General features: G+C 37.5%; 1 protein-coding gene across 1 annotated transcript in view; it reads right to left on the minus strand.

Annotated features, from left to right (window-relative positions):
- The window catches only part of MYO1B (myosin IB), a 179305-nt gene that overhangs the window by 71738 nt on the left and 82475 nt on the right, over window positions 1-25092 (minus strand). Inside the window, exons 5-7 of the mRNA XM_049773173.1 lie at window positions 11273-11377; window positions 8270-8316; window positions 2919-2982 (exon numbers count right to left, since the gene is read on the minus strand). Of these exons, the coding sequence (XP_049629130.1) occupies window positions 2919-2982; window positions 8270-8316; window positions 11273-11377 (216 nt within the window). The remainder of the gene's footprint in view (window positions 1-2918; window positions 2983-8269; window positions 8317-11272; window positions 11378-25092) is intronic.

Here is a 25092-nt window from a genome sequence, read left to right on the forward strand (position 1 = left end):
GGCACACTAAAATACTGGGGTATTCCCACTACTACAAACTTCATGGCATTCTACTATGGGAACCTAACAAACACCATATGAAATCCATTCATAATGACATGATCATCTTAATTGGAAAAGAATTGAGTGTATAATATTTATTATCCATGGAAACAGTAAAAGCTAGGGATCAGGACAAGATTCACATTTGGAACTTAGAATCTTAAAATATATTATGTTCAAATGATCACAATAAAGTCATTTTATTTCTTTCTATTCCAAGGGTTTTCAAAAGAAATACTGACTCAATCATTCTAGAATATTCACATACAAAAGTTCTACGTTTTTTTAAGGAAGTAAATTTAACCTCATTTAGCAAAGCTTGTTATTTATTACATCAATTGCTAGAGCTAATTTGTCTTGCAAAATGAATTAAAAAGTTTTATGGACATTTGGGGGAATGAATATGAATCATTCCCTAAAATGGTGTCCCTAAATGGAGACCATTTTTCTTGACAGCTCTTGACTGCAGTTGACACAATGAAGGGAGGGAATTACATGTCATAAGAGAGCTATACTAATTTGCTTTTGGTGACACAAATAAATCTGTTTCAGTAATTTTGCTTCCATATTTAACACATCAAGATGTGGAGGAATAGTATAGCTGATAGGATGCCTGCCTTGCACAGAACTGACAAGAGTTTAATTCCAGTCATTTGATATGGTCTCCTGAGAACCCACTCACCAGGAGTAATTCCTGAGTACAGAACCAGAAATAGCCACATTATTAAGGGGTTGACCCCCTAAAAATATCAAAAAATCATTTAGGCTAAGTAGGACTTTATTTTGCTTCATGCTAAAACTTGTTTTTCAAGACATTTTTCTAGCATTTACATACTTTATAACTACAGATAATCCCAGTGCATGGAATGCAGTGTAGCAAGGTAAATTAAAATGGAAAAGTTAGTGAAAAATTGCAGAATGTTGAAAATGCTAATAAATACAGAATCCATTCAACTCAATCTTATCATCTCAATGATGAGAGCACTATAGCCCTAAAAGATCCCTCTAGAAATGTGTGCCATTGGTGAGAAAGAACTGCACATTATTTAACAAACTAACTTTAAAAATCACCGGTAAGGTCTTAGGGACAGCTTGGATATTTAAAAGTTCTGACTACCTATTTCCTGCTTTACTATCCTTGTCGTGTTTTATCTTATTTAACATTTAGAGGTCATTATAAAATCTCATGTGAAAAAGTAATGCCATTTGCTAATATGTCAAAAGCAAAATCTTTTCGGTAACTAATAATAATATTTGCTGGTTTTCGCCCCACTAGTTCAAATATATTTTTAATCCTAACAATCCCAAGGGCACCACAGGTTGCTGAGAGACCTGAGTACAGTGTAAGAGTGTGGTCTTCAGACATATCAAGACTTCAGAGAATAAACAGACAGGAACAGGGCAAATTCTGAATGCTCATCACAACTGTTTCAAACAAAGCAGCTCTGAAATCAACACTGGGCAGAACTGCACAAGTTTGATTCCCAGCATGGATCCCAGGTTCCAGTTCCAGTTCCTACTCTGTAGACTCTGTTGAGGTGACCTCATACAATGTTCTTAAGCGCTTCATCTGCTAGACAGCATTTGATTTCCATAACCACAAATTATGAATGAATACTAATAAGTCAGTTCTTCTACAAATAGGTATATAGCATTTTAATGATCGACAAAATTTCTCACAATAAAATTTTAAGATCTATCTTAAATGAATATCTTGGATAAATGTTACCGTAAGGTTATTAAATTAAAATTTACTTGCATTTTTATTACAGAAAAATATTATTCAAGAAGATAAACTCTCCCAGTTTTGTACCTTGTTTTCAAGTCCTCCAAAAGGGATTCTTGAGCACAGAGCCAGCAGTAAACCCTGAATATTAATGCATGTAGCAGCGGAGGTAGGATGAAAGGAAAAGCTTTTCATCAATCTTTTTATCTCCTTATTGCATGAAAGACCTAGAGAGTATAAAATATGACTAGACTATTTTTGTCCCTTTTTTTTTTTTTTTTTTTTTTGGTTTTTGCTTCCCAGGTATGCACCTGCTGTTTCAGGTCTTAAAGTCAGGCCCAGTTCACTCCAGCTTTCTTTGGGGGCATCAGCAGAGGGTCAAGACCTGGGACATGATACTGGGAGCAAACTCAAAACCTCATGCATGCAGGCATGGGCTGCTCCCCTTTCTGCTATCTTGCAAGCTCTGGATTATTTCTTGAGTTTACTTATATAAATTAGGTCCAAGGAAAAGATTTGAAGGTTTTAAATTCTAAAAATATTTGAAAATAAAATAAATATTCCAAGATAGACTGATATATATAGAAAGTCTAAGTATGTATATATATGTATATATATATAGGTCTATATAATAAAAAGGTTTTTTTCATCCCTATGTCTGGAAGATCCAAGTATCTAAACCCCTATTTTATTGATTGATTGATTGATTGATTTTTGACTTCTTTGTTTTGGTGTAGATATTGACGTTTTTTTTTAATTTTTTATTTTTAATTATGAGAACAAAGGTACAAAGAAAGAAGACAAGGTAAAGTTACAGTGGAAGGACAATCACCCATAAACAGAATTCTCAGAAGAAATCCCCTTGCTGGTACATTAATTTTGAACTTTCAGCCAAAGGACATTAAGAAAAATAAAACAGAGTCCATGTACAATTACTTTGTCCCTCAAGTCCCCAGATTGTAGTACATTAAAACATTTCTTAGCAGTACACAAAGCAATATAAGGCCATAAAACTTATGTAACTCCTTAAACATTGAAGGCATAGTATTTTTTTTTAATTTCCATGCACATGCATATTAGTTCTAAACCCCTATTTTAAATATTATTTGCATTCTCATCTTTTTCAAGAGGATTGAAATGAAATACTCACAGTTACTTATTACTCCTCCCAGTGGATCGCCTTTAAAATCAAACTCAATGTCCATATATTTGCCCTGCCAAAAAGTAATTTAAAATATTTAGTCAGTACAATTTCTCAGAGAACAGCATTCAAGCCCTTATATTTTTATACATTTGCCTAAATGCAATTAAGAGTGACACAATATGGGTAACTACAATGCAAAACATGATGCTTCCATAAATGATTCATAGTAAATACACCATTTGTGGAAAATTAACTGTATCCCATTGGCTAATTTGAAGATTATATCTCAGCTATCCTGTATTTTTTCCATATCAGTGACATGTTTCAAACTTCTAAAGTGTGAAACTAAGAATAAATAAAATCAAGGTAGAATAAAAAGAGCTTGTATTGCTGGAACAAGAGCACAGCAGGTAGGATGTTTGCTTGGGTTCAATTCCTGGCATCGTATATGGTACCCCACAACTACCAAAAGTGATTTCTGGGTACAGATCCAGGTGTCAGTGCTACTGGGTATGGTAAAAAAAAAATTTTATGTTTCACTTTTATGTTCACTAACTGGGAAAACTGGTATTTCCTTTTAAGAGGTAAAAGATGATCTAAGTTATGGTAAAAATGTCAAACATGCCAGATAGTGGATTAAAAAAAAAAAGGAACACAAATTTTACTCTTACATCTGATCAAACAAATGCATGATTTTGTGGTGTGACCAGCTCAGAATCAAAGACCTAGTAGCATTATTACTTTTTGACTTTTGATCTAAAAGAGCAATATATACCCTAGATTCATTGTACCCTTAAAACTTAAAACATACAGAAACAACATAAAATTTCATACTTCTAAAGAATTGGTTGTAACAGTCTAGTTAAAGAGTAACAAACATAATAGAATAACCATGACAGCTGCTTCTTGTTTAAAAAAAGGGTATATCAGTCTAAAAAGTAATCTTTGATTTTGTTTCCTGTTCCTTGTAGATAGTATGTAAATAGATCTTCTGAAAAACTACTTCAGTCTTTCCATTTTCAAAATAGTGGGAAGAGAGACAAAACAGGCCACCTGATATTTAATCAGCAATGCAGTCGGGGCATTTTTATTAATTCATGCATGTTCTCTGGCCTTCCCCCAAAGCATCGTTTATTCAGTAAGCAAGAGACTACTAGTCATTGCCAGGATCCTAAAGCAGGTGCAATGGAAAGCAAAGCACAAGTCCCATTCTCAAAGAGCAAAATGGAGATAAATAAATAGCACCTTGCCATGACGAGGCATACATCCCAGATTGGGTCATGGTGTTAAAAACAAAGAGTAGAAATAAGAGAGAAGTAGCAGAAGCCCAGCCAAAGCAAGAATGGAAGAGAGACGGGAAAGGCAGGTAACTGGTGAAATATCGCTGAGAATTTGGGAGCGCAGCAAAGTATTAAGACAATAAAGATATGTCAATAAATGTTTGTTCCAAAGATATCAAAAGTGATTTGTCTTGGGGTTGGAGTATTTAAATAGCACAGTGTTTAGGGAGTTGGGCTTGCAAGCAGCCGATCCTGGTTTGATCCCCAATATCCATATCGTCCCACCAAGCTTACCAGGAGTAAGTTCTAAGAACAAAGCCAGGAATAACCCTGGAGAGCTACCAGAGCCTCAAAACCCAAAACCAAAACAGAAAAAGGAGTGATCTGGCCTTCTGTACATCACTCTGGCAAGTTGGCTGGAGTAAAATAGAGCAAAAGCAAGACTGTCAGTGCAAAACAAGGTTCTACCTTGCAAGCCTGAGGCCAAGAGTCACAGTTCTAGCATCATCCACAGAAACTGAGCCCATGCCCAGTAGCTCTAAGTGCCTGAGACCTCCAAAAAGGCACAACAGGAGTACCATCTGTGGCTCCCCACAACTAGGTCTGAATGAGCATCACAACTAAATAAGTGTGAGTACCACAGCAAGTGAGCATGTGGGTGAGCACTAAAGATTGAGATTCCCCACAGATAATACCACAACAGGGAAGAGCAGAGCCACCCCCAATTCATCCACCATCAAAGAAAGCTGGATAGGGGAAGTGAGACCAAATGCAAATGATGGAACATGGAAGAAATGTTGGCAGTTAAGAACAAGAGCAGAAAAACAGACAAGTAGATCTTGTTGAGATCCTCAGAGTCTAAATACAGGTTGCTGGGAGGAAGGAAAAGGAGAGAAAGGCAGAATTCATAGTTTAAAAAGTCTAAGAACATTGCCCAGGTATCTTACAGGCACTGCCACTCTACTTTAGCGGGAGGTAGAGAAGGGGTACAGCCAGGAAGGAGGAGAGAAAGGAGAACTTCCTAGGACAAGGTCTGATCATTCAAGCAAGGAAATGATGCTGATGGAATGTTCTGGACGATGCAAGTGACACAACCAGAACATAGGTGGGAGTGGGGAGGATGAGTTAGAATGCAAACTCTCTGATGTCTTAGGGGAGTCAAGGGGCAAGAAAGAGTATTGAAGAGAAGGAAAAAAATAAACTCTGTGTACAGACTAAAAAGAAGGCTGAGCAGGAGAAAATCAAAGGCAGCAAAGAAATTCAGCTAGACCCCCAAAGGGCACTCATTCTTTTGGTTCAGCTGCATCCTGACACCCTCTCAACACTGGGTACTGATCCAGCTCTTATTGGCTCTGGAATAACCAGCGCTTCCCCCACTGACAGAATAAACCCAATCAGCAGAAGCTAAACTCCAAACACTGCAAGAGAAGCTTTGACTATTCTTCCCAGATCAGGTCCACAGCAACTTTTGTATGTGCTCTAGTCTTATTGTCAACTCTAGCAAATGCAGACATCAGATGGGATATTTTCATTATATGGATATAAAGAGATGCAAAGATCCTAGGACCAGACCTGTGAGTTTACAAGGTCAGGAGCCCTCGGATTTTGCAAACACAGAGCATAGACCTTTGCAAAGTTCACGCCCTGCTCATGGGGACAGGACTAAAAGCCACAAGCAGAGACCAAGGAAACCTGTCTTAAAGAAAATTCTTAAACATGCTTGCATGCTATCTGTACTCCTGAAGTTTCTTTCCTATCTTTTGCAGTGCTTGAGTTCATCTTCGGAACAAAGCAGGTGAACAAATAATATCTATCCCTCTCTTTTCTTTAGGAGACAAAACTTTAAAACAGTCCATTGGAGATTTGCTGTATTTTCTTTTCAAAAACGTCAGTCCAGAGGCCAGAGAGATAATTTAGAAGACAAGGAAGCTGCCTTAATCCATGTTTGATCCCTGACACCCCATGTGATCCTCCAAGCACCTCCAGGAGTAATCTCTGAGCACAGAACCAGATGTAAAACAAAAACAAAACTAACTGGTCCCTCTCTAAAGAGAAAATATTCCAATCTGCTTCTGGATGGACATTCCTGGAAATAAGAGCAGGTTCTAAAATATGTTCTAAAAAGCCATTTTGAGAAGCAGGTGTCACTGGGACACTGCAGAGGGCCACATTCTCAGAGAAAAATCATACATACTTTTCTTTTTCATTCCTTTTAGTATTTATATTTTTGGCCACAGCCAGAAATGCCCAGGGCTTATTCTTGGCTCTGTGCTTAGGATTATGTCTTGATAGGATTGAAGGGACAATACGAGATACCAGGAACAAAACTCAAGTCAGCTGCAGGAAAGGCAGCTGAACCATCTCTCAGTCATTCTGTCTCTTGGTCACTCTGAGATAAGTTTTTCAGTCAAAGGTGTTGAAAGAAATTTAATGTCCTCAATGTAAGATATCACTGTTATATATTGTAGTAAATTTAAATTTATTATGGAATTAAGCATGTTAGTGTTCAAGTCACAGTTGGCAAAGCAGATAAATTACTACAAATGGAATGAAAATATCTAGCCTATGATCAAGTATTACTCTCATATCCTAATACCCATGTTAGAATGAGATTTATCTGATATTTCTTTTTTCTTTTTTTTTTTTTTTTTTTTTTTTTTTGGTTTTTGGGTCATACCCAGCAGTGCTCAGGGTTTACTCCTGGCTCCAAGCTCAGAAATCGCTCCTGGCAGGCTCAGGGAACCATATGGGACACCAGGATTCGAACCAATGACCTTCTGCAAATTCCTTACCTCCTTGCTATCTCTCCAGCCCTATATCTGATATTTCTTAATAAGCCAGATCACACACTAACCTTTGACTAGAGTTTCAACTATCACCAAACATCAAGGCCTCTTTCATCAAAATTGGCTGCTGCATGTTTATCATCTCTAGACTAAATATATTTGCACATACACTGAAAACTATGTGTGTACTTACATAATTTGCACATAGAAAAAATAAAATCTCTAACCACCAAAGGAGGATGATCTACAGGAATTATTTCTAAGTCACCACACTGGCTTTTCCACTTTATAATGAGATTAGCCATATTACCACAACAGGAAGAGAATAGGTTCAAATCCTTTAGGGGCTAATCTAATGGAAAAACTTCATGGGAGAGAAGGAAAAAAATTTAGCATTCTACTTTATAAAACATCAAAGTTCTCTCTGGCTTGGGTTCATTCTCTTGCCTTAAGCAAGAAGGTAAAAAAGGCATGGGGGACATGGAGAGAAGGATTTCGGGGCATAAAAAAGCAAGATGTGTCTCAGGTAAGAAAGTGGAAAGGATTAAAATGGCCTCAGATGCATATGCAAATATATCTGTAATGTAAATGGACACACAATCATTGAACCAAAAAGATGAGACCAATTTCAATATGCCACCATCACAGCTGCATCTGTCTCTGTAGAGACTAAAGAGAGACACAAGGGAGAACATCCCTACTTGGGGGATCCCAGTGGCTGATTCGGGAATAGAAGCTAACGTAAAGTTGGAGAAGTTTCCATTAGCAGAATTAGTATTTCCCAATTCAACCAAAAAAACCCAAAACATTTACCTTTGATTTTTATCATTTGTTCCTGTCACTCTTCCTGCCCCAATAGTAGCCACGTCTATTGATTTGAGCTTCTTAACATTTTAAAACATAGCCCTATCCCACTTGAAGTGCTATTAATTAAAGGACAAGAGTTATACAATATAGAAACTAAACCCAGTTTTATTCTTTCTAGTTAATTTCTGTTTCTCTACCATTTCTATATATAAAAACTCAGAAAGAGTTATCCCAAACAGGTACATTTATACTGTGCATGGAATTTTATACACATGAAATAAAAATAACTTGTTACTCCAAGAAGAACTACAAAGAAAATTTCAGAAAGAAAAATTAATTCTAAAACTTTCAAGTCTCAACAGTGGTGGTATTCTTTAGTTTTTACACATATGCATTAAGACATATTAAATACCAACTAATTATTAAATACCCCATATATATAAACTAAATATTGGTGTTAACATATATTTATACAAATACTTACAAATCTAGAGGAGTTGTCATTCCTTACAGTTTTGGCATTTCCAAAAGCTAGAAAGAAACAAATGTATGATTAAATTGGAAGAAAAATAATTTTAACTTTAAAAGTAAGTGGAAAGTAATGCTATTTCTACATCCTAGAAAATATAACTTGAAGCAATAACATTATCTAAAATTTCCATAGAATTGTACTTACAGAACTCTTAAGTAATTAAAGTATCCATGTCTTATTATAATTTTATAAAAATATCATGGAATTTTGAAGTATTATTATAAATTTAACCTTTCCCATTCTAATTATTATTTTATACAGCACCTCTTACTGTTTTTGACAGTAATTGATTGCTAACAAGCAGGAATTCAATGCTCTCCCAGCATTATCATCAGTGTAAAAGGTTAGTTCAGAAATAACTACTTGATGTTACAAAAGGTTAAGTGGAAATGCCTGAGGCTTCCAGAATGGGGGAAAAAAATGAAAACAAAACACGAGAAATATTAAACTGTTTAAATCTAAAACAAATCTACTGAAATGTGACTAAATAATAACTCTAAAATTCAGAAGCAATACGATTTACAAACTAACTTTTCCAATAGGCTCAAGGTGTTTGTTTCATTAGTTCATCTCTGTAAAGTAAAAGCCTGCCATCAAATATTATAAATCTAATTAAATTAATTAAGTTAAATCTATTAAATCTAATTCATTCATAATATAAAATCCCCAAATCAGAAGTTATCCTTGAGCATTGCTGGGTGTGATATAACCCCCTCAAATATATAAATGTACCAATATAAAATTTACAAAGTCAACACAGCAAATTCTTATATCAGATTCCAATTGGAGCAGTAGATGGGCTGGTAACTCTGGCTATACCACTTGTGTCTGGTGAAAATGAGCTGAAACTCTGTGTTGGATGAGGGTGCATGCGCCCAGAGATAACTAAAGAGAATGTTGGCCGAAGAGACTCAGTGCTTACCCCAGAGCTGAGACACGTATTCAATGCAACCTTGACCAAAGTGAGGGTTGCACCTCATTCTCATGAGGACTGTAGCAATTTTACAGGCCAGACCTTTGAGTAAGTGTGAACAGAGAGGGATGCCAAGCTAATCTAGCTCCTCTCAGCACAGCCCAAAATTCTAGCTTGAGAAGTTGACATATACAGGGTAGTTTAATTGTGACTTGAAGGTCCAGGGCAAGAGGAATTACTTCAAAAAAAAAAAACCCACCTTCTTTGGGCACCATTTTGCAAACCATAAACCATCTTTTCATCAAGTAGATCTGAGTTGCACATTTACTAAACACTGAAGTCTTTTATATGAGTCACAGAATCAAAAACAAGAGTTCCATTATAGAACACTTGAGACACATTCCTCAATCGGTTTCTTTTTAACTTCATTGTTCTAAATATTCATTTTCAGCAGAAGCCATAAAAGATAATACATAGCATGTAAACATGGCTTCTAGCTCCTACACCAAGACCTAGTTTCAAACACCACTGAACAAAGGCCCAGCTTCTAATCACAGATGGGAGCTGTAAATTCCACAGTGTTGCTCCTTCAGATCAAGGCATTCTTAAATAAGCACATACAGAAATATAAGGCACAAAATAGCACCCTAATCTAAAAGCAAAAGTCAGTAAATAAGAAGCCAAATCCTGAAACAGTAAGATGGAAAATGTAACACTGTCTAACAGTATCATCACTGAGATATGAAAGGGAAGAAAAGAAATCTAGAGCAATGTAATGTTTGGGTCTTGGCCTCCCACTTACTTCACTATCAGGGGGATAAACTCCTTGATGTCTCCTTGTAATAAATGAAAGGATGAATTAGGCCTGAGTAATGAAGACAATCCATGGGGTTTTGCCTCTACACAAAGTAGAGTATGATAGCTACACCAATATTAAATCTTGGTCGTACATTTCTTGGAACAAAGGGTTGAATCAAACTATTCTTAGACCAAAGACTCTTATTAACATCAGTATTTTTTTAAATCTCTTTGGGGGATACTGGTAAAAATCTGGAGACATTTTCAATACAATCCAGGAGGCATCTAATGTATAGAGGAAAGGGATTCTTCTAACCATCTTGTGAAGCACTTAATAGCCTTACTCTGGCCCCAACAGCCCTATACCAACCTTTATGCTAACATCCACTGTATTATAAGAGGATTGATCTCGGCATTGATTTGATATTTAAATTATCTGAATTGTTTGTTCCATCTGCAAACTCATATGTGATAGTATCTAAAGATGCAGCCTTTGGGAGGTAGTTAAATTCAAGTAAACTCAGGAGCTGTTTCCTCATCACTTCTCATCCCACCTCCCACAAACTTAAACACAATTAGGAGCTCATGTGTGCACAAAACTAAAGGTGTTGCCTGAAGACCAAGACGACTCTCAGGAAATCTACTTTCCCAGTGCTTAAACATCAGATTTCTATGCCAGAGAGTAAGAGTCATTTCGGTGGTGTTAGGCTCCAGCATATGGCATTTTACATGCTGTTCTGAGCAAACCTCTCAGAAGACCAACATCAGAATCTGAACTCCAGAGTTATAATTAGGCTTTCTGTTATCCTGATAATACTGGCCCTAAAATGTTCCTCAGGTTCCTCCCAGGTTTCCTTAATAACAGAAATATCCAGCCATGAGTTTTCTCCTGAATCAAAAACAATAGCCCTGCATCTCCACTGTTCTCTGCTACCGAGTGTTTCCTAGCTACCAAGCCAAATGCTGAGATCAGCATATTCCTTTAAGCAATATTGAATTGTAGTTCAATAATTATTATGAGAGAAAAACTATTCTAAGTGGTAAAGCTCCTGGGGCATAAGTGAACTATTTCCTCTTTTAAACTTCAGATGCCAAGGACACTAAAGACTCATGATACAATCCAGGTGATGGGTGGATCTCTTTTGGCCTCTCTCCTCAGCCCCAATGCCCAGCTCACATGGTTCCTGAAATGCCCCAAATGCTGGCCAGCATAGGGAGTCTCAGTGACCCAACAACACACCTACCTTCCAGGACTGGGTTGGACTGTAAAAGCTGCTCCTTGACTTGATTCACTTCTGCTCCTTTTCCACAAACAGCTGCGACATAGGACATCACCAGCTTGCTGGCCTCTATGGATAAAACATATTAACATAGTAAGCCATATTAATAAAAGTTAAGCAGATGTGTTTTTGTTTGTTTGTTTGTTTTTATTTTTGTTTTTTTGGGCCACATCCATTTGATGCTCAGGGGTTACTCCTGGCTAAGCGCTCAGAAATTGCCCCTGGCTTGGGGAGGATCTAACCAGGGTCGTGATCTTTCCTTGGCTAGCGCTTGCAAGGCAGACACCTTACCTCTAGCGCCACCTCGCCGGCCCCAGCAGATGTGTTTTAATGTTTGGGCAGAGAAGGAATTAATTTGTTGAGAAGACCCACTAAGATTGTTTTCAAATGCCTTTATTCCTGGGAGTAAATCTTAGTTTCAAAACCCTTTTAAAATATTTATGCTTTCTATTTAATGACATATCTTTGATTCAGCTATAATAGGATTTGTGCTTAACAGTTATCACTGGACCACTAAAAACTTGGCAGAGTAATACGGAGAGCACATTTGTAAGGGAATCAACTTCCTTTTTTTTTTTTTTTTTTTTTTTTTGGTTTTTGGGTCACACCAGCAGTGCTCAGGGGTTATTCCTGGCTCCAGGTTCAGAAATTGCTTCTGGCAGGCACAGGGGACCATATGGGATGCCAGGATTCGAACCGATGACCTCTGCATAAAAGGCAAACGCCTTACCGCCATGCTATCTCTCCAGCCCTGGAATTAACTTCTTAAAGCAACCATTAGATATTACACGTGTGAGTTGAGAGCCAGAAATAACTTGGCAATTTTACCTAAAAAGTATCTTTAAAATAAAGAAACACTCTGTCTCAAGTATTTTCTAGAGCAAATGGTTTGCTCATAATTAGACTAAAATGTTTACTCTTCAACTCAGTTGCGACAGAATATTACAATAGTGGTAAATGCATGACTCATAAGCATGAGGCCCTGGGTTGGATCCCTGAGCATTTTTTAAGTACATCTCACGATTTTCACAAGAAAGATAACTCCAGAACAGCTGAAATACATACAAGTACATACATACAAGTATTTCTTGGCTCAAACCCATAAAAGGAAACAAAATTTACTTCTGGTGATTTCATTCTCTTATCTATCTATGTCCTATCTTAGAATGGTCTCCTACCTCTGGATCCTTCTAAAGTCCAAAGGAACATTAATATATATTCAGATAAAATGAGGTGCAAGGTCAAATAAATTTGGGATCCCCATGAGTAAGATGGAATCAAACAAGTTTCTTGTTTAAAGGGCTTCCTGGAGGACTGGATATAATATTATACATCTCTAAACAAGGATCAAGAATACTTCCAGATTAATCTGCTATAAAGTCAGTTTGTTGCTGAGTTGTCGTAGACCTCATGTTCCATAGTTAAGATATAGAGAAATGCTAAGTTATTCAAAGTCAACAGAATAAAGCATTTGCCTTTCTGTGCATTGAAAGTAAGAAAACCAATCTCCCTGAATCTTGCTTTCTTGCAAGTCTTTGTTCCAGAGTCACTGGCTTTTAAGGGCAGGAGAGTACCCCAGGTATGTGTACCTGTAACTCTGCCTACAGTTGTAAGGGGATAAGTTTTATTTCCATGTGGCCATCTGCAGGGAACCTCCAGCCCTAGTTTCTAGCACTGAAGAAATAGTCAATTAACAATTAATATGCCACTCTGGGTCCTATACACAATATATGCTCTGAAGGCATGAAGCAACTCCAAAATGCCACCTTCTAACAGTTCCAGGTCACCTGAAATTGCCAGGGTCTAAGGTGAGACTCCAGAGTCCGAGCACATAGTATCTGAAGCTTGGCTTAGTCTACAGAGGTGGGCTGGGACATTGTGTAAGAATATCTCAAGTCAAAGAGGGACACCATAAAAAAAGTTTAAGCAGCCTAGACTGAGAACAGCATTACCCCCAAGTGGCCCCTGTGGGACACTGGAACAATCCAGACAGGTAGTGGCAGCTTTAGATGCATCTGAGGACCACTTTCCATCTGTCCTCTTTAAAGGGAATTCTAATTTAAGTCTTTTTCCTGTGAAGAAGGAAGTCGGGAAAATCAGTTTAGAACCTCTCTGTTCTAGAAGAACTCACAGAGCCTGAGAATTATAGTGAAAAGTTACTTCCTTCTTTTCTGGGTAATGAAAATGAGTCCAACAGCAGATTGAGATAACTGTGTGTCATCAGAACTGAAATGTCACCTTTTTATCCTTGCAATACCAGGACCCTCCCCTCCTAAGCTCATTCATTCAGAACATGCTCCACTAGAGGAAGTTCCGCTGTTGTCAAGTTTTATCTAGCTATAAACTGCCGCTCTGTACGTGCTTGTATGTGCATGTTGCTACTCATTTCAGTTTGACCAGGGCTCAGTTAGCTAGATTTATTCTTCATCATTCAGCTACTACACTTCATTGGACATTTCAATGCCAACAGCCTCGAGTTACTTGCTCAGATCAGAATGCTTCTTGTAGTTACTTCGAGAATGTCGAAGTGTCATTTTTGAGAATGTCTAGATAGACAGCCCAGAGCAAACGCCCTTCTCCAACACTGGGGAAACTTTCCCAAATTACACCCAGCTTAGAAATTTGGCTTCTCAAGCAACTTAACATCCAAGGCTTTCTTTCTCATCATCCATCTTCTCAGCAGTATTTTCTGCTCCACATTCCCATCTGCATGCTCATATATGTTACTTATACTCTTCCTCCATGAATTTTTACAGGTTTTTTCCAGTGTTTTATTTTTTGGTCCAGACCCAGAGATGGCTAGGGCTTATTCCTGACTCTGTGCTCAAGAAATGCTTATGGAGGGCTTGAAGGGATTATAAAGTTCCGGAAATCAAATCTGGGTTGGCCACATACAAGGCAAATGCCCTACCCACTATACTATCTCTCTGTTCCCCCTCCAGGAATATCTGACTTATCTAACATCTAAACTATTAAAAGGCAAAATAACCATCCACGACAGTGGCACATAAATGTGTGTGTGTGTGTGTGTGTGTGTGTGTGTACACATACATCGAAACATATATAACTTTTAGAAGACAAGGAAGAAAGTTCTTCTAGCTGAATAAGCATAAAACAGAGAAGTGTTGGCCATGCTATCTTGATTTAATTCCAGAGATTATAGGCTCCACTGTAGTTGCTGACCCTCAAACTTCAGACAAATGGCAACACCAGATTGACTGGAAATTCTGTTCTGTTCCTGGATGGAACAAATTGCCTTGGGAAGAAACAGATCTTTTGGAATTTGGATAGGGTTTGGATCACCCAGTTAACAATTACACATAAATCATCATTATCTTATTAAATAAAAATTAAGAATGACTGATTAACCTCAACTCTATTTAAATAATTCAAATAAAAAGATAAGTCATGGTTATGTACATTTTCTTCTCCCCCCCTTTTTTTTAACATTTATTTTATTTATTTTGGTTTTTGAGTAACACTCAGTAGTGCTCAGGGTTACTCCTAGCTCTGTGCTCAGAAATCACTTCTGGTTTAGGGCCAGAGCAACGGCACAGCAGTAGGGCATTTGCCTTGCATACTGCTGACCCAGGACGAACTACAGCTTGATCCCCCGGTGTCCCATATGGTCTCCTGAGCCAAGAGTCATTTCTGAGCGCATAGCCAAGAGTAACCCCAGAGCATCACTGGTGTGGCCCAAAAATAAAAAAAAAATTATTCCTGGCTGGCTTGGGGTATCATGTGGATGCCAGGAATTGAATCCAGGTCCATCCAGGGTTGGCCACGTGCAAGAGAAATGCCATACCACTGTGCTATTGCTCTGGTCCCGGATATGTACATTTCTAAGCTTAAAAAAAGTTACTCTAAGGGCCAGACAGATAGCATAATGGGTGAGGGACTAGATTTAGGAATTCGATTACTTCACTTATTTTAATAATTCATTTTGGAAACCAGAATAAAACATAATTTTCTTGGGTCAAAGAGATAGTAGGGCAGGTAAGGAGCTCACTTTGAATTGCCAGGTTCAATTCATGATACCTAAGATGGTCAGCAGAACCCTTCAAAGAATGATCCCTTAGCACCGAACCAGAAATAAACCTTCACAGCCAGCCATGCCTACTACCCACAAAAGACAATGATTTTCTTCAAAATCTCCCTATCTAAAAGAGAAAATAAAACTCTTTTTTCAAAATAGCTCAAGTAGTTCATGATACAGTCACACTACTTTATGGGAATGAAACTGAGCTATAAGGTTCAATGTTGCTAAAAGGACTATTTTCATATTCTACCATGTTGGAAACAGGAAATAACAGTTGTCTCATGAGGCTTTCTGATTCATTTCCTTTTGGCTCTTCTGTGTCAAAGTTCAAATAAATTTAGATCTGTACTCAAATATTTAAATGTTTATCCAAATAAAGTAAGTATGTAATAACCCTTATTAATGACAAATAATCAGATTTCTGAGGCAAACCAAGAATTAATTTAGCTCTTTCATATTTCAAAGCCCAGTTTTTAATTATGCTGATTGTTATAAGGGCCAATTAAATATGATTCTAGCAAACACTGCTTAAAATGGTAAAAAATTTTTTTAAAAAGCAATACTTTTGAATGCCTTATGAATATATCAGTCTGAGTGAGTGCCTTGCACATACTTTGTAAAATGATAAAGTGATTCATTTTAAAACAAAAATATACATTCTTCATGTGTATGCAAAATTCTGAAAACCACTGCCAATTTTAAACATGAACTGGCAAAGTACAACAGTATTAATTAGAATCAATGCTTAGGTTCACCATTCTTTTACAACTTGTTTTGTTTTTCAGGCCTTACCTATTGATGTTTGGGGGACCAAATGAGATGCAGGGGATAGAACCTGTGTTAACTGTGTACAAGGCAAGAGTCCTACTCACTGTACTATCTCTTCAGCTCCAGGTTCATCATTTTATCTTATTCAAGGCACCTAGATATATGTTCATATGTATGTCTGAATTTTGGGGCAATAAGTAGACAGATCAGGGAGTGAGTTTGCCTTGCATGTGGCTGACCCAGGTTCAATAAATGGCATCCCATATGGTCCTCTGAGCCTGCAAAGAGCAATTTCTGAGTGCAGTGCCAGGAAGTAATCCCTGAGCATTGCCAGGTGTGGCCCCAAAACAAAACAAAACAAAAAGTCTAAATGTAACCTCAAGGATAACACAACACTCATCCATTTTCAAAGCAAACTAACTAATTTTCCTTTTTGAAAATGTTGTTTTGTGAGGAACTGGAGCAGTGACACAAGTGGTAGGGCGTTTGCCTTGCACTAATCTAGGACAAATCAAAGTTCGATCCCCCAGCATCCCATATGGTTCCCCCAAGCCAGGAGCGATTTCTGAAGTAACACCTGAGCATCACCGAGTATGGCCCAAAAACCCCCAAAAAATGTTTTTTTGTGTTGGGGGGGGGGAGCACAACCACTGGTGCTCAGAGCTTACTACTGGATATGCACTCAAGGGTCACTCTTGAAGGGACTCTGGATGCCACATAGGGTGCCATAAGTCAAATCTAGGCCAGCCAAGTAAAAGGCTGAAGTCTGACCCACTGTATTTTCATTCCACCCCACAAACAGGATAATTTGAAGTCAAAATTTTCTTAATTGAAAATGATCGGATATCAAGGGTTGAACTCTATTAATGTGCCACTGGTTTGCAAAAATGCTTCTAAAATTAGTCTATCAAAATTCATTCTCGGAAAAATAAGAAAAAGGAAAAGCTGACAGTATATGTTTCCAACGATTTTAATTGATGCTAAAATAGGAACGATTCATTTACCTGTCTCCTTAGGTATCTTGCCCTAGATTACAACTAATTATATAGGCATTATGCAAATATTACTTAACCATCTAGTTATATAATTTCATATGTTTTTTTTTTTAATGAAACAAGCCATCATGAAATGAGAATTTCAGTCAGGGAATGGGAAAAGAAAAACAAACATTTCAATCAAGGATGTGTGTAACCCATAAGAAAAAAGATTGGCATAGACATTCAAGCTCTGTGTGTTAACCAAGTGGGCACCCCATGGATTCAATGGCTGTGTCAAAAGGGGAGAGGAGAACTACAAACAAGGCTTCTTCTCAGGGGGTTTCCCTCCCACAGAGCTTCTAATGAGTTTATTCAGAACTTCACAGGATGTGTGGATTCAGATACAAGACCTAAATGTAACATAAGCCATATGCCATACAAGATAGTGTCACATATATTTCACACACATTCACTGATATTTCTGTTTGTTTGTTTGTTTTGGAGCCACACCAAACAACACTCAGGGTTTACTACTGGCTCTTCACTCATTAATCACTCCTGGCATGCTCAGGGGACCATATAGGATGCCAGGGATCAAACCTGGGTTGTCTCATGCAAGGCAAACACCCTACCAACTGTGCTATGACTTCAGCTCCAACACATATTTTATCTACTATTTTTACCTAAAAAAAAAAAACAAAAAAACTTGGGCTAAGTTTTCCCAAGAATTGGGCTTACAGGGTTTAGCTGGATCTTGCCTGGAGAGTAAAACCTATTAAATCAGGCTGACGCGATACAATGAATTTGGGTTCTATCCCCAGTACCCCATATGGTCCCCTGAGCTTGTCAAGAGGATTCCCCAAGTGTGGAGCCAAGATTTAGCCCTGAACACCACCGGATGTGGTCTAAAAAAAAAACAAACCCAAAGCTTCCTAAATCAATGAGGCTGTTTGAGTGAGCAATAAAATAGGAGCCCTACAACAGAGCAGCATCCCTCTCAGCTGTGCTAACAACACCAGCCTGCAGTGCTACAAGAGAATCCAGCTGCGGCACATCCAAGCCGACCTGATGGGAAGCTGTGAACTGTTCCAGTCATGGAACAAAGAGCCTGGGTCTCAAGATTAAAAAACAAACAAGCAAACAAACAAAAAAAAACATACATCTGCTCCAAATTGAATTATGAAGGCCAAGTCCTCAAACACAACCATGCATACGTTCTTAGCTCTAAAAAATGTGTCCAAAAATCTGTGAGAATTTCAATGAAACATTTAGGTGAAGAATGAAGTTTTCCCATGTAGGAAGACAGAAAGGAGCTAGGTGGGTGCCTACTGGCAATGACTGTGCTTAGTGATTCTGTTATAACATGGATTTCCTCAACACTTCGATACACTAGTCCATGTTTAGGCTACAAAGTCAGTGACATCGCTGTCACTACCCATCAGGGAATTGTCACAGATGCAGAGTACAAGGTCATTTGGGGTTCCAAACCAAAGGTCTTAACATGCAAGGCAGGCTTCTTAATTCTTTTAGCAGATGGCGGGAGAGTGCCTAGAAACTGATGTCACTGCAAAATGAGAATCCAAATAATTCTTATGTCAGGCTCATCTTCTCGGACCCGCAGATTTATTCTGATGTCCTTGGGAAAAAATGTCTTTGTGATAGTTTCCTCATGTTCTGCCTCTCTGGCCTGGGAGCATGTCACTGGTTCGCCATCAAACTGTTTATTAGGCTCAAGGCATTGGGTTTTGTATTCACAGGGTACTTTTACGAGGCATGATAAAATTTTTATTTAGCACTGCAGTGATGAATTAAATAGAACCCCAAAGGACTCCAAAAGTTCACGCCTCTCCCTGAGTGCCCCTTTTTATCTAACCCCACAGGGTAAGAGAGCATCTAATGCTTAAAGTAAATACCATCATCTGCCAGATGGAGTTTACAACCTAGTTGAATTATTTTAATAGAAAAAAAAAAGCTGCCACTACGACACAAAGCATAAGGATTTTATATTCTGCAAGTTGTTATATAAGATTATTAAGAAATATGTCTCTAAGGTCTGGGCATGCAGAGGCCACAAGTTCAATCCCCAGCATTTATTGGTCCCATAAGCACTGGTCCATACACCCTTGGTGGCTCCCAGTTTTATCTGCAGTGCTACAAGAGAATCCAGCTGCGGCACATCCAAGCCGACCTGATGGGAAGCTGTGAACTGTTCCAGTCATGGAACAAAGAGCCTGGGTCTCAAGATTAAAAAACAAACAAGCAAACAAACAAAAAAAAACATACATCTGCTCCAAATTAAATTATGAAGGCCAAGTAGTACCACAGCACCAAAGATTCATATTTGCACCATTGTGCCAATTAGTACTGAGAGTTTGGCCCCAGGTCAAAAATATTGAAATGGGTCTGAATGGCCTCCCATGAAAGGATATTGATAGAAGTACTTTACATGCGGCACAGAATATATTTCTGGTCTTCAAGAAATGTTTCTCATCCTTCATTTATTTACCAAGATTAGAGTTTTAATATTTTATATATTTCAAAGCCATTTTTGTGATTAAGGTCATATGGTTTGTTGGGGCTGGAGGGAGGGGTAACTCAGCAGTCGTGAGCATTGCATGAGTGAGGCCTTGGATTGGATCACCAAGACTTCAAAAGGACAAACCAAACCAAATGTTTCTATCTACTAGAAAAATAGCCTGGCATCTGCATCCCTTAAAATTGATCTGAAAATCCCCTCTTTTAACACCTCCACATGAGAATTCTCAATCTTCAATAGTGCACATCTAAAAATTATATATTATACTGTTAACAAATATGGTTAATATGTATTTCAATGGGGATAAATAAAAACACCCTCCAATTTCCTCACACTATAATGCTCTACTCTGTATTATTTTTCATCACTTTGCTTTCTCCCAAGTCATGACCATAAAAAACAGACATTAAGCAATATGCAAATGCTATGCATTACTCAAATGTATCATGTAATAACAATTAATATCAACACGAAAACAACTAAAAATAGGGGGAAAAAAAGAGAAATAGTGAGCAAAACACACAAAGCCTCTGGGCTCACAGAAGAAGAAGATGGTCCTGGCATTTTCAAATGAAGAGAAAAAAGAAGGTTTCACAGATACCAGATTAGATTGGGTATTTAAAAGTGGCAGCTGTTAGCAAAAAATGTCTTCCAGTGATAATGGACAACAGGTATCGAGATTATGGGGCTGAGTGGCTCAAAGAATGACACATTTCACAAGACAGTTAGACAATTCTGACTGGAGGCTCCAAGACCCACACCACAAAAGCATGGCCTGTAGAATAACTAGAACTGGCTGACACATAAAATGTTTCTAGAAAATTTTTAGAATAAAAAAGTGGTAATTATTCAATAGAACTAAAGCAAAAGATTAAGAATTAAATATTCTGACACTAATTTTCAATTTTTTCCAACCTAGGCTCACAACAAATGAAGGGAAAACCAATTAGGAGGGCTCCACTGTGGAAGAAATTCAAAGCACAAGAGAACAGGGCTCTCTGTACAGGCCTCCTCTGATGGGAAGCAGCTCCCGTGCGTGCATGCTGTGAAGAGAAGGACTCTCTTACAGAGAAAAAGGGGAGAGCCCAAGACAGCAGGCCATACCCCTGCCTAGGACAAAGGGCAAGGGAACCCTCATTCATGGAAGAGGATACTGAGAAAAGGAGTTTAACTGATAATGGGAATATTGGAGCCAGCAGGAAAGAATTCAGAACTGAAAAATGACAAAAGTAAAACTCTGGGAAAGAAAAAACTCCTGTCACTAGATTTCTATCAGGGCACTGAGGGGTTTTTACATTATATTTCTCCAGAAAGATTAAAAACCAATTATTGGAAGTGGTATCAGCAACTTTTACTATGGTTCTCATTCAAGAAGATACAAGAGAGCCTGGAGAGAAAGTCCAGGGTTAAGGTGTGTGCCTTGCATGAGGCCAACCCTAGTTGGCTCAATCCCTTGGCCACATGTTCCCCCAGCACCACATGATATAGGCCGCTGAGCACAAGGAGTCTTGGTGATCCTCACATTGTAGGGTCAAACCAACACATTCTCATAGATAGGCACAGTACCTGCAGCCTACACCAATACTCACTAGGATGGGGTCCCAAACCTCACATCATCTTCCACCTCACAGAAACAGAAAATTAAAACAATTAATGAACCACCACTCCAAAAGGATGCAGTGAGAATAAAATCATATACTGACATGGTTCAATAGGAAACATGCTGTCTTATTAGAACACAACATTCCAGAGGAGAGAAGGAATTGACAACACACTGCTGAGGACTCACTTAGAAATAGTTTCATCACCAGATCCTCAATGAATATATTTGCAGGCATGACCAAAAATTGAGTAAAATCCTTATAAATATTTAACAGAGTTAGAATCATGTCCTCTTTATGTCCCTTATTCTGAAATAAATAAAAAGAAAGTTGAGTGAGGTAAGTTCACAGAGTAAAAAAAGGAGTGAACAGCTTGATATATAGCATGATGTATAGTCATCTGTCAAAGGTCAAAATTAAATTGCCCATAAGCTACATTTTCCATTGGTCAAATTGGAAACAAACTTGAACCTATAGTGCTTCTAAAAATTCAATTCTATTCTACAAATATGATAGTCAAGAGAAAAAACTTTCTCAAAAGTGCTGCATGTCTGGCATGGGCACAGCCCTATATTCAAGCTGTAGGCACTGCATGACCTTCTAAGAATAACTGGACCAGTAAGTACAAACATCACTATCCTTTCTGTCCCCACAAAAAAAACTAGGAAAAGATGTGAATAAAAAAATTGACGAATGATAAAATAAATACCTAGTGACTCAAATATATCATCTAAAATGAATTAATAGAGACAGGAAGTACTGTCTATGCCTGATTGTCTTTTAATGAAAAGTCAATATAAGTTGTTGTAATTGAAGGGGAGAAAAGCATGGAGAGGAAATGCAGAAATAAGTTAAGGGCTTGAACCAGTAGTTTTCAGCTTGTGGTCAGGCCTGTGCTTGACTTGCAGGCCCGTGCCATCTCACAAGGTGTATAAAAGTCAAAAACACTTAGATCAGTTACAAAGAACCTTGTGAGACAGGCCCTCTTGGTTTGCCTTTAACTTTACTGAAATAGAAACCGTTAGGAATTTTTAAATAAAAAGAATCTTAAGATAAAACAAAAATGCACAATAATTTCCAAATGTAAGGGCTACAAAGAGGAAAGTTTATAGCTATAATTGCATACATCAAGAATAAAGATCTCAAGTAAACAGCCTAACATTTTTCAAGAAACTTGGACCAAAAAGTAAGCACAAAGTTAGTTGAAAGAAAAGAAGGAAAGGACCACAGAAATACAAAGAATCCTAAGAAACTATGAGCAATTTATACACAAATTAGACATACTAGAAGGAATGGATAAATTCCTAGAAACACAATGTACCAAAGATGAATGATGAAGAAAAGCAAAATGTAAACAGAAGAATAACAAAAAGATTGAATCAGTAATCAAAACCCTCCCAACAAGACTGTAAACCAACCAGCTAGCTTGACTGATGGGTTCTCCCAAAACATTTTAAAAAGAATTAATGCCAATCCATTTAAAACTTCCAAAATGCTGAAGAGTTCTTGCTGAACTACAACAAGGCCAGAGCCAGATAAAGGTAGCAAGAGAAAAGTACAGAATTATTGTGCAAGGCTCAGTAGCAAAGTGCATTATCTACTGTCTTCAATGAGGCCAAGGCTCTAGCCCCAGGAATATATGCTTAGAAAGGACAATGGTGCTATAGGCTGGATATCTGTCTGCATCTCCACCTACCCCACAAGAAAATCTCCTATACTAAAACCCTAACCATCCCTGAAGTGGATATGGACATGAAACTTGGATAAGGACATGAAAATGGGAATCTTTAAGAGGAAGAGAGCACTAGTTCTCAGTCTCTACATTATGTGAGGCCAAAGCAAGAAAGCAGCTGTCTGCAGCCAGGAAGAGGCCCTCAACAGACACAGCACTGCATGAACTGACACTGTTAGACTTTGCAGGCTGCAGGACTGTAAAAAAAAAAACAATTTATTGTTTCAGCTATTCAGTCTCCTGTGTTTTATTCCATCTGTTTATGCTAAGATATATAGGAATTAAGTCAGTTCTGGCAAGACACTAAATTTTAATGTGGGTCAATTACCCTATCATAAATGTGGGGGAAAGGAGAATAGTTATTTCATAAATATAATATGGCTGAAGTACAATGCACAATACAAGGTAAGTGCTCAATGCAGGTTGACTATTGTCATTCACTATCCAAAGGGATGGTAGTGATTCTCCAATCAAGCATTTGTGAATTTCTTTAGAGGCACAACAATGGTTTAAATTAACAACAACAATAAAATTTAGAAGATTTCATAGTAAGTTCAAAATAGTATGTTGAATAGTCCTGGATTGAGAAGATCTGACCTATTATTATCAGAATACTTGAAGTATTTGGTTTACTACTTCTATGTTTCCAATTTTATGGTGATTCATTTTACTGATGACTCTAGAAGCTAGGAATTGTGAGGGATTTTGGAATAAAATTCAATCCTCTCCTAATATCAGCTGCTCTAAAGATCTGGTACTTTTCATTCACCACACTTAATGTCTTGTGTATGAAGCATATACATGCAGACATACATGAGTATTTGCATGTATAAGTAGCACTACTCTTTATCTTCTCTATTAGGTAATATAAACTCTATAGAGACAAGAATGGATTCTGGTTCAGACAGATATTCAGTCATTAATTCCAAGATGAATTATTAATGAGCATTATTTATCAAAGGAGAATTTTGTGACAAAAGGGATAGGTAGCTCTTGGAAAATATATTGGATGGATTCAATAGCTAGGAAATATCCTGCAGCTAGCAAGTCTAGCAAGTAGAAACAACTCAAGTCTAAGCAAGAAATATCTTGGGTCAGCTGGATCTATATGATAAATACAATAGATCACTGTATAAAGTGGTAAGTTCTTTACAACAACAAACAAGTCTGCAGGTCCCTAGACTAGTCTTTACTTAAAATTACACTATCTCAAATGAGATAGTGCTATTACTTTATGTTCTTTCATGCCAATCATCCATTTCTGCCAATCTGGTGCCTAGGCGTATCTAATTTATTAAGAAACACTGTTCTAGATCTCTCAAGGATTCTAGAAAGGGAGCTGGACATAAGTATCCAGTTATTCTTTATCTATACAAGGGGAAGGAAAGAGGTTCAGAAAGTCCTAGATTCTAAGAACCTGATAAATGACTAAAAAAGAATCAGATAATCAAATAATGCTTTAGTCACCATTTAAACATCATCATGCTGTTTTCTAAATATTAAAATAAAACAAAGACCTTGAACGAGTAACTTTAAATAAAATGATGCGATCTGAAATCTTGCTATATTCCTACAGAAAGTGAAAGGAGAAATGAGTTTAGATAGAAAAAACATTTTGAGGCAAATCATGAGATATGCCTAATATCATAGGCATAAATATCACTAAAGGCTATTAATAAAATGGATACAGTCAGTTGACTAAAATATCCATTTTCTTCTCTTAATTATAAATAACCCGGTAAAATATAAATATTTAAATCCCACTTTGTCAAACTATCAAAAAATCACCTATCATCAGGATCTTCTTTATAAAAACAAGGTCATTTAGCAAAATAAAAAGCCCTGAAAATACCATCTCTTTCATTCTCCTTTTCCGTCAAGGACTCATTCAATCCACCCAAGAAACTAACTCTGATAACAGCTGTATGTACTTAGAAAACTCTGCTTTTTGGAATCTTTTTCATGTATAAAATCTTTTTCTCATAATCATTAATCATGGAAGTTGTTTATTAAGAGGCTAAGAAGAAATTATAATCCCTCCATTTGGGTGTTTTTTTTAGAGAGAGAGGCTTCCAGTCCACTTAAAAACATATCTAAAAATGTCTTTTGTATTTTTGTGCTTCAGAGGAGG

The sequence above is a fragment of the Suncus etruscus genome, chromosome 5 (genome assembly GCF_024139225.1).
Source record: "Suncus etruscus isolate mSunEtr1 chromosome 5, mSunEtr1.pri.cur, whole genome shotgun sequence".
NCBI lineage: Eukaryota > Metazoa > Chordata > Mammalia > Eulipotyphla > Soricidae > Suncus > Suncus etruscus.